The sequence below is a fragment of the Muscardinus avellanarius genome, assembly GCF_963383645.1.
Source record: "Muscardinus avellanarius genome assembly, chromosome: 11".
In the NCBI taxonomy this organism is placed as follows: Eukaryota; Metazoa; Chordata; class Mammalia; order Rodentia; family Gliridae; genus Muscardinus; species Muscardinus avellanarius.
This window is the reverse complement of record NC_137797.1, coordinates 110,512,680-110,526,826: the sequence shown is the minus strand read 5'-3', so window position 1 is coordinate 110,526,826 and position 14,147 is coordinate 110,512,680. Positions and strand designations below refer to the sequence as shown.

The 14,147-nt window shown below is 45.4% G+C and overlaps 1 protein-coding gene across 1 annotated transcript in view; it reads left to right on the top strand.

Annotated features, from left to right (window-relative positions):
- Positions 1-14,147, top strand: part of C2CD5 (C2 calcium dependent domain containing 5) — a gene marked incomplete at both ends in the record, with an annotated part of 93,725 nt that overhangs the window by 20,466 nt on the left and 59,112 nt on the right. The window contains 7 exon segments of the mRNA XM_080706220.1: positions 910-1,061; positions 4,235-4,361; positions 4,363-4,392; positions 4,394-4,422; positions 5,921-6,006; positions 6,531-6,563; positions 11,883-11,991. Of these exon segments, the coding sequence (XP_080562346.1) occupies positions 910-1,061; positions 4,235-4,361; positions 4,363-4,392; positions 4,394-4,422; positions 5,921-6,006; positions 6,531-6,563; positions 11,883-11,991 (566 nt within the window).

Sequence of the window (14,147 nt, the reverse complement as noted above, 5' to 3'; positions counted from 1 at the left end):
TGCTCCCGGCTCCCGGCTCACGCAGAACTTCTCTGTGTCTGTTCCCACACTCATCTACACGGGTACGAGACTGCTCAGCCGCACAGCGGTTGGGTGAGGCGGCTGCCCAGGGCTGCAGGCCCGCCCGGCAGGCAGGCAGGGAGGCAGGCAGGCAGGCAGGCAGGCAGGCAGTCAGGGACACAGGGAGGCCTCAGCCTGGCTCCTTCTCCCGTCCTTGCCCCTGGGAAACGCAGGGCACTCCCACCTTCTGCAGGCTCTTCCACAGACCCTCTCAGGCCGACCTCGGCCAGGGCCGCTGAGGAGCCTCCTCCAGATGGGGCTTTGTGATCATTTGGAAATAAAAGGGCCATGCAATTCTAAGTGAGAGAGAGCAGACTTTGCGACTTGCTGGACGCCTGTGGGCCAGCCCGACCGGCCCGGGGCTGGCCCAGGCTGTGGAAGAGGGCTGCTGGGAGCAGGTAAGCAGGTGTCCCTGAGTGCAGCCTCGCGGAAGTCCCTTCCTCTGCTGGGTTTTAGCTGTGGCATCTTGATGCTGTAGGATAAGGAAACATACCTTTGCTTTGGAAGATCCCTGTGTGTGCAAATATAAGCACAGTTGTGAATATTTCCACACACCACTTGTATCCATCTTTTTCTTTTGTAACGTAGACACATTATTTGGAGCATTTTGCCATGTCTTTATTCTTTGCGTTTGTCTCTCCTTTCCCTGTGTTGGCCCTGGGCCTGTCATTCCATGCTTCTTTGTGTCTCTGTGGCTCAGTAACTGTTGCAGTGCAGATCGTACTTGGGTGAGCGTGACGGATGGCGAGGCGGCATGGCCGCCGCTCGGCCAGCTCCACACTGGACGGCACCGCCGGGCTTCGGCCGCGCCCTCGCCCTTACTTAATGTTCTCCACCTTCTTCTGGCAGGATGCCCTTCAGTGAAGAGCCCAACCCCAATACCCACTCATCAGGACCCTCCACCCCTCTGAAAAACCAAACTTATTCCTTTTCACCTTCCAAGTCCTACAGTCGACAGTCCTCCTCTTCTGACACAGATTTGAGTTTGACACCCAGAACTGGTAAGGCGCCTCCAGCACCTCTCGGGTTTTCTTATTTAAATTTTGTTTCTGTTTCTTACTTTCTTTCCATCCAAACCTTTCCTCTTGTGTTCGGCATTAAGTTAAAAGACTGTGAATATTGCTCATTTTCGGTTACTCCAACTAAACTGTGAGGCTTTCTATGGCTCAGAAAGCCCTCTTGTTACTGTGATCGCAGCGTAGACACCGAGCCCACGGTTTGTGTGTGTGTGGGCGTTTTCCATTTCATGCTCAGATTAACAACATCTTGAGACTTGAATGGAAAGTCACACTAGTGGCTTGCAGTCAAGTTCTGCTTCAGATACGAGCGTTTTTAAATTGTTTTGCCTACTGTGAATTTAACTCTTGAGTCCTATTATGAAAAATAGTCTCAGAACTGAAATCATCATATTGGAGTACCTATATCAGTTAACTTACTAACTTTTACTTAAAATGTTTGGTTTTGCCAGTCTTACTCTAAGAAGGTAGAAAATATCATTTTTACTTATTCTTGAATATTTCTCAATTTTGTAAGCATAATTTTCTCCCTTTCCTATTTGCTTTTTTATGAGTAATCTCTGTGGGGTTTTATACAGTTTTTGTGATAAAAAGTTGATGACAGATTAAATTAGTATTTTACTTCCTAAAAGAGAATAAACCCATATAAATCATTAAATCAAATATATTTTAAGGAAAATTAAAGATAAATTAAAAAATTTAAAAGTATGATTTTCAGTTTTTGTAGATAGTATTTTCATATGGCAGCTTTCCCATCCAATTCATTAAAACATAGGTCTGATCTATGTTACTTTGAATTTATCATCTTCAATAACTATTTGTCTATTAGACAGATTTAAAAAACAATTCCAGCTTTTGTGAAACCAATGAAAATAAATCCAATTCTAAACCAGTAGAACTTGTAGAGAAAGGACATTCTTTAAAAGCATGTGAGGTTTTTATTTATTTATTTATTATTATTATTATTATTTTTTTTGGTGGTACTGGGGTTCCTGGAAGCCCTTCTATCTCCGGGCTACACTCCCAGACCTATTTTTACATTTTTATTTGGAAACAGGGTCTCCTAAGCCAGCGCGCGCTGCTGGCTTCGAACCTGCGCGATCCTCCTGTCTCTGCCTCCCAAGCGCGGGGATTACAAGCGTGCCCACCACGCCCGGCAAGCATGTGAGGTTTTGATGAAGGTAGTCACCAAGTCTAAAGGAGACAGTTCGCAGTGCCTCCCCCTTTGGACAACGACTCCCTACGTATTTCACGAGTGCAGCCAGTGCTCGGTGTTTGTGGGTCTCACTGTCCTCAGCCAGCGTGTGGTGCCTGCGCCAAGCCCGCTGCTCTGCCCGCCGTCCCCTAGCAGGGCACCGTGCCCGCCGAAGATGGCTTCGGGCGGCACAGCTGAGCTGTGAGGGGCGCGGAACATCAGTGGTCTCCGTGTTGGGACTGATGGTGGCGGTGGTCCTGGGACCCGCCCGCTGCAGACCCTGCAGGACGGCTGTGCACATCGTGAGTGCCACCCACTCATCAGGAGTGTCTGCAGCAGTGGGCCTCTTAGAACGTGCCGTGTTGGCCATGTTTCTGCCAGAAACATGAAGCCTCAAACTAGAGTAAAAATAAAAATAGAGCAAGACGTTCTGTCCGTAAAGTTCATGACAATCAGAACAAGAACGACTTAGGACAGCAGTGGAGGAACAAGTATTCTTAAAAGTATTTTGGGGCTTTGGCCCACTGAGCCTGTATCCCAGGCCACCTTTTTATCTTCTTATCTAATTAATTTTCTTTGCCATACCACAGATAAAGTTCCGAAAACATTTTCTTGCTTTTTAATTTACCAAAACCAAAAAACTAAACCTACAACAGGAGAGTATCAAGTCATAAATTAGCTGAGAGACTTCTGTTTCAGTCAGGCAATCCATTGTATTAGCAATGAAAACGCTTTCATATTATTAGTTCTTAAAATTCATTAACAAATGAAGCATTATTCTCCAGTCTTTATTTATTAGCTGCCTTTCTAAGTACATTATTTTGTTTGCCCATAATTATTGACTACCCCAATAGCTTATTTATGGAATATTAGCAATTTCTAATTTCTCATAGAAATATGGCAAAATTAAAATTTCCAAGCCTGATTGAGCATGGATGGCACAACTTCCTGCCTTTCGGTTTCCCTTTATGCACAGTCAGTATCTTGAGGAATAGTGGCGTGGAATAGGTTGATATTGGTTGAATTTATCATTTGTGAACCGGGACCCCAGAAGTAGAGCTATCTATCATAATAGAGCTTAGAGGAAGTTGCTTTTTTGTTTATAGTTATGACATTGCCTGTTTTTTTGGTAGAGGAGTAATATAGATTCTACTTTTTGACATTTTGTGAGGTTTTATTTTTATGATTTTTTTCCTCAAGTACTCAGGAGGAGGGGAATTCTCAGACACTAGTGTTTTAATACCGACTTGAGCTAGACTTTACTTCTTTAGCCAGGCTGTTAAGCCCATAGTTCTGAGGTCCACGGGGCATGTGTCCCTGAAGGAGCACAGGTCTCTAAATGCAGACGGCACTGTGCTCAGATCCAGTGTAAAAAACATTAGAAGAGAAGTCTTAACATGCATCTCAAAGTGGGACAGAAGGAACTTGGTGTTTAAGTTGATAACGACAACCGCCTCCCTCATGTAGTGCTATCCTTAAACAGTGGGCATCCAGTTAGAGCACCTGCAAGTGCTGCCTGTTAGCTAGTGACACTCGGAGGTTTTCTACTCTGCCACTTTAAAGGGAGTTTATATTGAGGCAATTGGTTTTTGGCTTTGACATTTTGAAAACGTGGTGCTTTTTAGCTCTACAAATTCTTAAGCTAGGACAGGGTGGGTAGTTAGTGTAAGTATTTTGAAGAAGTCGGTGAGAAGTGATAGCGACGGCGGAAACCCCAAGGTGGCGTTAGACCTTGTCAAGTCCGTCGGGTTCGAGGGCTTGCTGGGTGCCAGGCCCCTTTATTGGCCCGCCTTCTGCCTCCTGTGGGACCGAGGGTCTTGCTCGGGACTTTCCTGTGCCTGGTGGAATTTGTCTGTCCGTTTTGAAATTCATTGACTGTTAGTTTTGCCTCAGCGTCGCCTTCCTCGTGCCTTTCCTGATCATTTTCTGAACCTCATCTTTTCTCTGCCGCTTTCCTCCGCAGCGCCCCCCCAGGGGCCTAGGGCTGCCCTGTGGCCCAGCCCCCCGCCTCTCTCTCGTGCCCCCTTCACTGTAGCTCGTCCGTCCTGTCTCCTCCTCTCGGGACCTAGCCCCCCACCCCCACCCCTGCCCAGTCAGCCCCGCGCTGAGGAAAAGTGTCTCTGAGCGAAGAGCTGTTCCTGGCTGCTTCGGGTAGGCTCTCCTCCGTCAGCTTTGAACAACAGGGAGGAGTTCCTCAGGCTATAGAGAATTACTGCGTGTTTGTGTGGGATGCATTTCTATTCAGTTTCTTACTGGTTGAGCCAAACAGTCAGGAGGATAAAATCGGTGATTACTTAGTAGATAACCACGCTGCACAAGTGTCTTGCGCAGCACAGACTTTATGTCGAAGGCCGCGCGGGTCGTCCCGGTCCTCAGCGCCAGCGGCTCTGGGCTAGACACTGCTCCTTCCTCCGCATGCCAGCCTGGGCGCCGGGCCTGTGCCGCCCGCTGCCAGCCACGCGGTGCCCAGTTACTCTGGATCAGTTGAAGTCTCATTTTGGCGCTCTTCTTTCATTATCCATTTTTTTTCTGTCCACTGCCTTAATCAAATTATTCTATATTTTCTGATATTTTACTTGTCACTACCAGTTTACCTTTTATTTTATGGCTTTTAAGGTGCTTCATATAAAGATCTTAGTTTGATTTCTGTTTAGCATTGTATAGCCTCCAAAAGTGTTTCCGTTATCATAAGGAAAATAATTTCTTGTTGCTTTTAAAGAACAGAATGAGACTATACACATGCTAACCTTTGTTTCCTTATCCAAGAACAGCTAAAAATGTAAAGTTAAATTGCTCTTTTTTAAGTTATTGTAGTAAATTTGACTTTATGATTTTTCAGTTTTAAAAGGGTGGGATTAATTCTAATCTGTAGAATTCTGACTTCTCGCTCATACCCCATTTTCTGTAAATTTTTGGACCATAGTTGACTTAATGGTACTAGCAAAATGAAAAAATAAGTCAGGAAAAGAAATTTAAAATTAAGCCTTAAAATGCATCTATGCGCTTAGGAAATAAAATTTTCATCCATAGCTATACATTTTTTGGTGTGTCTATTACATGTCTGTAACTTTTAGTCTTTTTTAAAATTTATGTTGCTTTTTAGAATGAGTGTTGACAGGTATGAAATTAATGCTGTTTTATGACATTATGTTTAGAAACGAGAAAATTACTATATTTCAAAATTACTGGAGTTTAAGCTCTTTTGATGAATTGGGGATGTTTTAAGTGAGCACAGTTAGTGCTTTTCTCCCGTACATTTACTTTTAATCAGACATGAATATTTCTCTTCTTTTTGTGTTCTTAAATTGTCAGCATAATAATAGCTATTTTGATTATTTTTCTTTAAAGACTCAATTTTTAAAAATGGAATATTATACAATATTAATATATATTAAACTCATCAGTTTAATATAATTTTTTATAATTCTTAGGACAAATTGAGTGTAAAACTAGCTGTGTCAGTAGAACTTTGACACCTCGCTTCCAGGTGGAAACGTGTGTTAATATCGTAGACTAAAGCATGCCTCAGCTGTTCCCTGGGGGCGCAGTGGTCTTAGGTATCTCGCTAGGATGTTTATGCGATGTGTGCGTGCGGTCGAAGCCTGTCCCACAGCTGGTTTCTGGTTGTCTCTGTGCTGATGTTCCGCAGGCATGGGCAGCGGCAGTGCCGGCAAGGACGGGGGGCCGCTGAAGGCTCTCCTGCGGCAGCAGACGCAGTCGGCTCTGGAGCAGAGGGTAAGGCGAGGCGCGGTGCTGCGTTAACTCACTGCTCCTAGGAACGCAGGCCGAGCGTGCGCAGGGAGCGGCCACTTGTTACAGATACTCACTTTTGATTCTGAATAATCCTGTAAGTATGCCTTGTCTCCAGTTACGTGTTACAAGCACTTAGAACTGTCAGGTGAAGGCTGACGTCGTGTTTAATTTTCCATTAAAAGGTATAGAGAAGAAAATGCTCAGTATTTTCTTCTGCAGAAAAAATATGTCAGTAGCCCATTCCTAAAGTAACTCCTTAGCATATTTATATATTTATTTCTGAGCTATTCTTATCCTGGCAGGTATCTCAGATGTAAGCAGTGTGATGCCCTGCATTTGTGCCGAGTGATGGAGGGCTTCATAGCCCGGGCCTCTGCTCTGGGAGCAGTGTTTAGTACCCTGCCGTGCTGGGAGTGGGCGAGTAGCTCTAGTTCTGGATGACCTACCTCTCTCTCTCTCTCTCTCTCTCTCTCCCCCCCTTTCTCTTTGTAAACTTCCTTGCTAAGGGAGGATCGCCTCATAGGTTCTGTAGACGGCGGGTATGTTTCGAGCACGTGTGAGCGCCCATTTCTTGTTCTAGAAGCTTCTCCAGCTTCCGTCCTGGTCGTTCGTGTTTGAGTTAAGCTTTAACGGTGCTGCTCTTTTCTTTTCCCGATGCAGTTTTCTTTTGATTCAGTAGGGCCGTGAGGCGCTTGTTCTTTTCTGCTTACACGTGCATGCTTTGGTGTGTCGTGTCGCTACGACACGTAGCTTTCCTAAGGTCGCATTTGGAAGCTACGAGCATCGGCTGCATTTCCCGTGTCCGTTTCGCAGTAGCATTTGGGAGAGGGAGCTGGAGCCCGGGCACCTGTGCGGCGCCTTTGTAAGCAGAGGCGTTTCTCCGGACGGCTGTTCTCGGGAGCAGCATTTTCCCGCTGTGTTAGTCCCAATAAGACATTGCTTGCCTGGGCTTTACTCATGCTGAAAGTGTCCATGCCCTTGCTGTGTGCTCTCAGACAGGGCCGGACAGAGCAGGGCGGCCGGGTGAGCTGCGCCCGCGCCTCCTGCCCGCTGCGGGCACGGCCGAGGCCGGGAGGACAGAGGGCTGCTCGGTTAAGGCCAGATGCTCCCGTTTGGGCCCTTCCTGCAGACTGAAAGTAGTATTTCTTGTAATATAGACTTCGCTTCAACAAAAAATGTGGGTTGCCATGAAGTTGGATATCATAGAATTTTGCTTCTAGGAGGTACCTGTGACTTAACTGTCTGTACTAAGAACCATGAAAGCCATTTTACTTCATCAAGGGAAGGAATACATTTCAATTAAGGAGAATCACTTTGGAGTTTTTAAATGTGGTTTTCTCCCTTCTTCTTAGGGTACTGGGGTGGACCCAGGGGCACGCTACCACCGAGCCCTGTGCCCGGCCTTCTTATTTTCTATTCTGAAAGTCTCACGAAGCTGCGAAGGCTGGCCTCTAACTCGAGGTCCTCCTCCTCATGTTGCTTGCTAGGGCCACGGGCCTGCATAGCACTGGCACGGCTTAAGGGCCTTTGTACGTTTCTAAAATCCTGGACACATGAACACATTGGATATCTATTACTAGGCAGTCTTTGTGGAGTTTCATGTAGAGAATTTCAGCTCTCACAACTTTATAAAGTCTGGGTTTGTAACTGGTATAACTGATGGCAGTACCTCCACAGAAGCTGTGCGCTCAGTGGCACTTAAGTTTATGACACGGCTTCTCTGCCCCGTATATAAACAAGTAGCAGAGACGTTACCTGCCGTCCTTGGCTTTCCCACTCACCAAGGCTGCCGCCAGCACGGCTTCTTTACCCTCTTGCTCTGAGGATCAAGCCTAGGACCTCACACACAGTATGACTTTTAATTTGGTAAAGATTTGTACAGAGTATGAAGAATTGTCCCTATATATATTTTGATTTGCCTTAATCCTGCCGTCTGGGCCAGTAGAACAAGATGTACTTACAGTATTTTGGAGGTGCTGGGGTGGGCCAGAGGCTTTCTACCTCTGGGCTACACTCCCAGACCTTCTTTATTTTATTTTATTTTATTTTTTTATTTGGAAACAGGGTCTCACTAAGCAGCTGAGGCTGGCTTCGAACCCGTGCGATCCTCCTGTCTTAGTCTCCCAAGCGCGGGGATCACAAGCGTGCGCCACCACGCCCGGCTCTCTACTTATAGTATTTTAAAAATATTTGTTAGAAATATTTCTGTCCTTTGCTTAACTATGCTTAATAAATTACATAGCTAAGAAGCCTCAATTGCTCAGACTTTTATTTCATGTATTATTCAAGCTAGCAGTTCTCAAAAATAAAAGTGTTAATTCTTTTTCACAAATACTTAAAAAAAGTAAGTTGACGAGATCTTGGCACTATGTCCAGATTATTGGGAGATGAGAAATAGAAGTAAAAGTTTTACTTACATTTAGATTCAGAAAAGAAAAATGAACTACATTTTAGACTATGGGGTGTATTTTTTTTTTTTTTTTTTTTTAGTAAAGAAATCTAGTTAACTTTAACCTAGTATTTCCCAAATATATTTTACTTGAAATCTTCCTTAAAATACCTACTCATGAGGAATATACTTTGGGAAGCACTGATAAAAAGCAAAACCTTTGAATTACGATCTTAGAGGTGGTGTGAAATTGTAAATGAATCATTATAGGAACCTGGCATGGGATTCTATGGCTGCAAAGTTCTCCTTAAATAATAAAAAAGTATCAATTAAAAATAAACGATTTGAATATCTTCTAAGAAAAGCCCTATGTAAACCTCTGTTGAAAATAATTCTTGCTGTGGTCTGTTGGTTTTCAGGTAGCCTGTTTTCACACGTTATGAAGTATTTCTATGCTTTGTGTATCTGGCGATGTCAGATTCGGCATTGACAAGTAGAGTCCAGCCAGAGACCAAGCGGGGGCCACTTTTAAGTAAGGGCTTGCTGGACGGAATGTTTTCTACAGTCCCTAAAATTGCTATCTAGGCGCTGAAACCGGGGCACGCCGGGGCTGTTGTGAAGGAAGCGTCCTTTTCTGCGGAAAACACCCTAGAAATTCACCACGTACAATAAACAGATTGCAGATCGAAATCAAGTCCTGCACTCTCTTTTAACCAGAAGTAGCAAGGGAGTAGTGGTGAAGGTCTGTTGTTGAGGAAGACTGACCACAGAAGGCCCCCCTGGGCCCGGGGACCCAGGCGGGGCCCCTCCCGCAGTGCTCCAGTGGCCGGGGGGGGGGCACTAGCGTGGTGTCTGGGCGTCCACGATGCCAGCAGGGCCTCCATTCGAGAATCCACCGAGGAGGGCGTGGGTGCCACTCGTGCCCTGTGTTCTGAAGCGATGGAGTGTTACGGGCGAGGCGGCCAGGCCTGGACAGAGCCCCGGCCCCCGCAGCCCCGTGGGCTTTGCTTGCCGCCGCCCGGGGCTCTCGCTCCCCTTCCCGCCCAGTCTCCTGCTCCGGGAGGAAGAGCACAGTCCGCACAGGGAGTCACTGAGGCTCAGGCTTTTCCTGCTCTCCTCAGTCTCCTATGTATGTGCTTTCCAGGGTGTGAGCCTACCTAATCTTCCTAGCCTGAGAAGAAGGCACTGCTTTCCACTGAGTTAATAAACACATTGCTTCTCTCATCTAGATATTCAAAAGAGTTAGTGTGCAAAGATTAAATGTAAGCTGGGCATGGTGCCCCACATCCTTAACCCTAGTACTTGGGAGGCTGAGGCAGGAGGATTGCAGGCTCCAAACCAGCCTCAGCAGTGTAGCGAGGCTCTTGGCAGCTTAGCAAGACTGTTTCCAAGTAAGAACTAAAACATAGGGCTGGAAGTGTAGCTCAGAGGTAGACAACCCCCAGGATCGATCCATCCCCAGCACCACACGCAAAAACGATTAAAGTACTTTTTTATTTTTCTAGGTCCATGCTTCAGATGTTTTGAGAAAAATGTAGGAGTTTTGTTTCTAAAATTGGAAACCACTTAAAAACCAAACTTATTAGGAAAAATACATTTTTAAGAGCATAAACTCACAAATACATTTCTCATCGATAACTTAGGTTAAAAAAGCTTAGGTAGAAGTGATTTTTTTTGTGGGTCTGGGGATGAAACCCAGGGACATTCGACCTCCAAGCTATACCCCCTGCCCTATTTTTTTATTCTTTTTATTTTGAAACCGGATCTCACTGAGTTGTAGAAGGCCTCACTAAGTAGCTGAGGCTGTCCACGATCCTCAGGTCTCAGCCTCCCAAATGCTGGGATTACAGGCATAAGCCAGTAATACTTAGAAGTGATGGCGTATTTTGACAGATGTTTTTGTAACGTATCCACGTGGTCGGTCTCTTCTCCACTCCCCTCTTCCTGTCAGCTGGGCCACACCTAAGCAGGTCTATACACTGGGTTTTTATTCTTTTTTCACACATTGCTGATTTTTCTTGCCCTCTCTCACTTAGAGATCACTTCTAAATTCTAGCCAGATTTATGATAGTGTGCACACACGCACATATGGGCATGCTCTCTCCAGGCCGTGTCTTTCGGTTGGTGGTGTGCAGGGGCTGGGTGGCTCCAGCTGCGGTGCTTCTGGGCGCGGCCCATGGTCTGCATCTCTGCGCTTCAAGCGGCCAGAAGCGGCCGTCAGCTTCCCTCTGCCTGCCTCTAGCAGCGTTCCGTGTCTCTCTCCGCTTTGGCCTGTCGCACTTCATCTGCTGTGGGAGGAGTAAGGTACGACCAGCTGTAGGACTGCGCGTCCCCAGCATGCACTCTGTGAGGGTGATGTGTAGCCTGGGCTTCGTGGCTGGGATCTGGATGCGCATCCGTCTAAGGGTCTGGCCGCCCGGAGCCGCCGCGCTCACTGCCAGCTCTTGGCTCTGTCGGGTGGGTGGCTGGTGAGCAGGTTCTTGGTAAGGGGCCTACGTGAAGCCCCAGCCTACAGGCCGCAGCGAGTTCTTGTGCGAGGGGCAGGTGCTTGAGTCAGCGGCCAGGGCAGCGCTCCCTCCCCGCTGCTGGGTGCGGTTTAGGGGAAGTGCCTCCTCCGCTCTCTATTTCTTTTTGCTTCTCCTTGTCACTTAAATCAACAAGGTTTATGTCCTTAAAAAAGAAGGGAAAGATAAAGCTTGGAAAAACTTGCAGAATTTAAGACCTTCCTCTTTTCTTTTAAATATTTTATTGGTGCTTCATAAATTGCGTATCTCAGTGGTCCTACAGACAGTGGTGCACAGAGCCTTGGCGTGATTCCTTCCAGCCCCCCCTGCTGCCCAGCACTCCCTGTACAGAACGGTTAGATTGGTACTGAGGCCTCCTCCTAACTCTTACTGTTACGGTTCCCTTTTTCTTTTCTTTCGGTTCTTGTTCTTCTGAGCTACACCCCAGCTCTTTTTAATTTTTATTTTGAAACGGTCTCATTTAGTTGCCGAGGGCCATGAACCTGTGATCCCCCGTCCCAGCCTCCCTATGCTGGGATCCTAGGCGTGTGCCGTGACACGAGCCTTCCCTTTCTTAGTACACATTTAACCTTTAAGATCCTGTGTGTGATTCCCACTGGGCTTTGCACCCCCTTGGCTTGACTTTTGCCCCCATCCCATACTCTGCACGGCTCACCTTCTCACTCCGGCCCATTTCACTCCCTCGCCTCCGAGGGGTCAGCTACAGGGATGAAGAGACATGGGGTAGAAGGGGCGGCACACCCCATCGCACTGTGAATCGCACCAGTGTAGGGTGGATTTCTAGCCCTTGGCCCTGGCACACCTTTATTCGCCAAGTCTGTGTGTATAGTGATTGACGGGAGCCTTTGTTTCAAGTATAGAGCACATTTTCTTTTGATGAGCTTTGTAGCAAGCAGATGTCTTGTTCTTCACCCATGGTCAGCTGTGTTTTCCCCCTCTACCAGGAATTTCCATTTTTCACGCTGACCGCCTTTCCTCCCGGGTTTCTCGTGCACGTCGGCGGTGTCGTTAGTGCCCGTTCTGTGAAGCTTTTGGATCGGATCCACAATCCTGGTATGTTCTGCTCCTTTATTTGAATTGTGAGTATTAAGATGGATTTTATAGTGTGTAAGCCAAACCTACATAAGGACAGACATTAAGAGAGAGTATGAACTGGCACGTGGCCTGCAGCATCGGCAGTCACCGCATCATCCTCAGGACAGCAGTCGGGCTGAGGACAAGTGTGTGTCAGTCACTGTTTTGGCAGGACCCGGCCCTTGACTTGCTCTTGGCCAAGGTATCACGTTGAAGAAATCCTTAAAGCATTTTTGAGCCATACATTCCTTTGATCCAAGGAGATAAAAGTATTTTACAATTCGACCACTGTGGTCATTAAGATGCTAATTCTTTTGCTTGCAGAAGCTCTTTACACAGTGTTTAATATCTTTGTTCCTAAAAGGTATTTCTTTACATTGTAGTTGTGAATGCTCTGTAGAGTACCTAAATCTAAAACAGAAAGAGTCACAACTAATGATGGTTTGTTTTTTTTTGGTTTCTCGTCTATGGTTATTTGCTCTCTATAAACAAACAAATAAGAATAAGAATAGTAGTTCATGTCTCTAAAGAATGAGACCATGGTTATAGCAGAAGGTAGACATCACAATCCTGGCCGTTACAGGCTCGTGGATTGGAGGCGCTGCCGATGTCCTGATCTAAAGGAAGTGTGACACCTGGCCGTACTTTCCGAGTGGCTTTTCTTGCCTTTCTAACTGCCTAGCTGCTCAGTCACTGACCCAGTTGACTTATTTTGATTATGTACCTTAAACCTTGAATTGCATTAGTATTCTTATTTGGCACCAGTAAGTAAATGTTTGTGAAAATTTTGTTATTTTCAGGAACCTCTTTGTGTTGCTTATGTTCGTAGTTCTCAGAAAAAGGGTGAAGGGCCCTGAGAGCTTGGCTCAGAGCATCGCAGAGAGTGATTTTGATGACTGAGTTTTGCCGCTTTTTTCAGTGGCTTTCAAAATTTAATCCTTTCTTTGGTTTGATTTTATGTGAATTACAGTGAAGTAGAATGTAATTCTTCTGGACCCTAAGTGAGATTTGAGGTAAACAAAACTAGCTGGGTGTACTTAATTCTGAAGTTTATTAGCAAATACATCTTTTAAGCGCCAGTTCTTTCTTTTTCTTCTTTGCTTTATTTTTTCCCACCTTTTTGGGGGGAATAACTCAAGACCTTTTTTTCTTAGAATATTGTATATTCACACTTACTTAGAGGAAAATTCAGACTGATAGCAGTTTAATGCACTAGATCTTGAAGACTGTATCAAGAACTCGATCTTTGAGTTTAGGCACTGGAATCATTTGGAAAACGTAAGGAAATCCTAAGAGGGGGTAGCTGAGGCTCAGTGCTGAGCCAGCTTGGCCACCTGTGTGTCTGTGGACTCAGACTCAGTACCTCCCCTGGCGGCACGACTCTGAACGTGGCTTCTGGAGTGTATCCAGTGGTTGGCGATGCCTTCTGCCGGCTGAGAGCACTTTGACTCTATTTATTTGTTTACTGTTTTGCTCCCTGTACTCTGAGTAAACTAAAGAGTTTGGGAGGACAAAGGAAGAGGACTTAAATACATTCAAGTAGAGACGACTTGACATTTTTTTTACAAACATTGCAAATATTTACAAAATTATTGTAAATTAGCCTACTTGCCTGTTTATTCTAGCTGTGTAAGAAATATAAGAGTTCAGGCCCAAGGAAGAAAACACGAATCCTTATTAAAGAATGTGTTTGTGTAATGCAGTCATCAGCTCACAGCCCCCCTGCCCCATGCAGAATAACTTCAATTCATGTATAGAAATTTCAGTTACTGTTGGACTCTTCCCCCGAAGTTCTGGGTGTGCACATAGAAACGCTGTCAGTGGTTTAGGGGTCACATTGTGTTTTCATTTAAACACATTTCAATGATATATTCTAATGATCCAGTATCATCTTCTTTCTATTGAGATATCGCAATTTTTGGATTGTTTTGTATATGTATTATACCCTAAAAGTAATATTTACTTAACCACATACTCATCACTTAAGTCCCGTAAATAATTATTTATGAAGAGAATTTTTTGAGAAAAGCTGAATGGTAACTCAAGATTAGACTCCGGATTAGCATGTGTCAAGGGTGAGGACATAGTGATTTTGTAACACTACCAGTGAGATGCATGTGCCAATGTCTCAAATA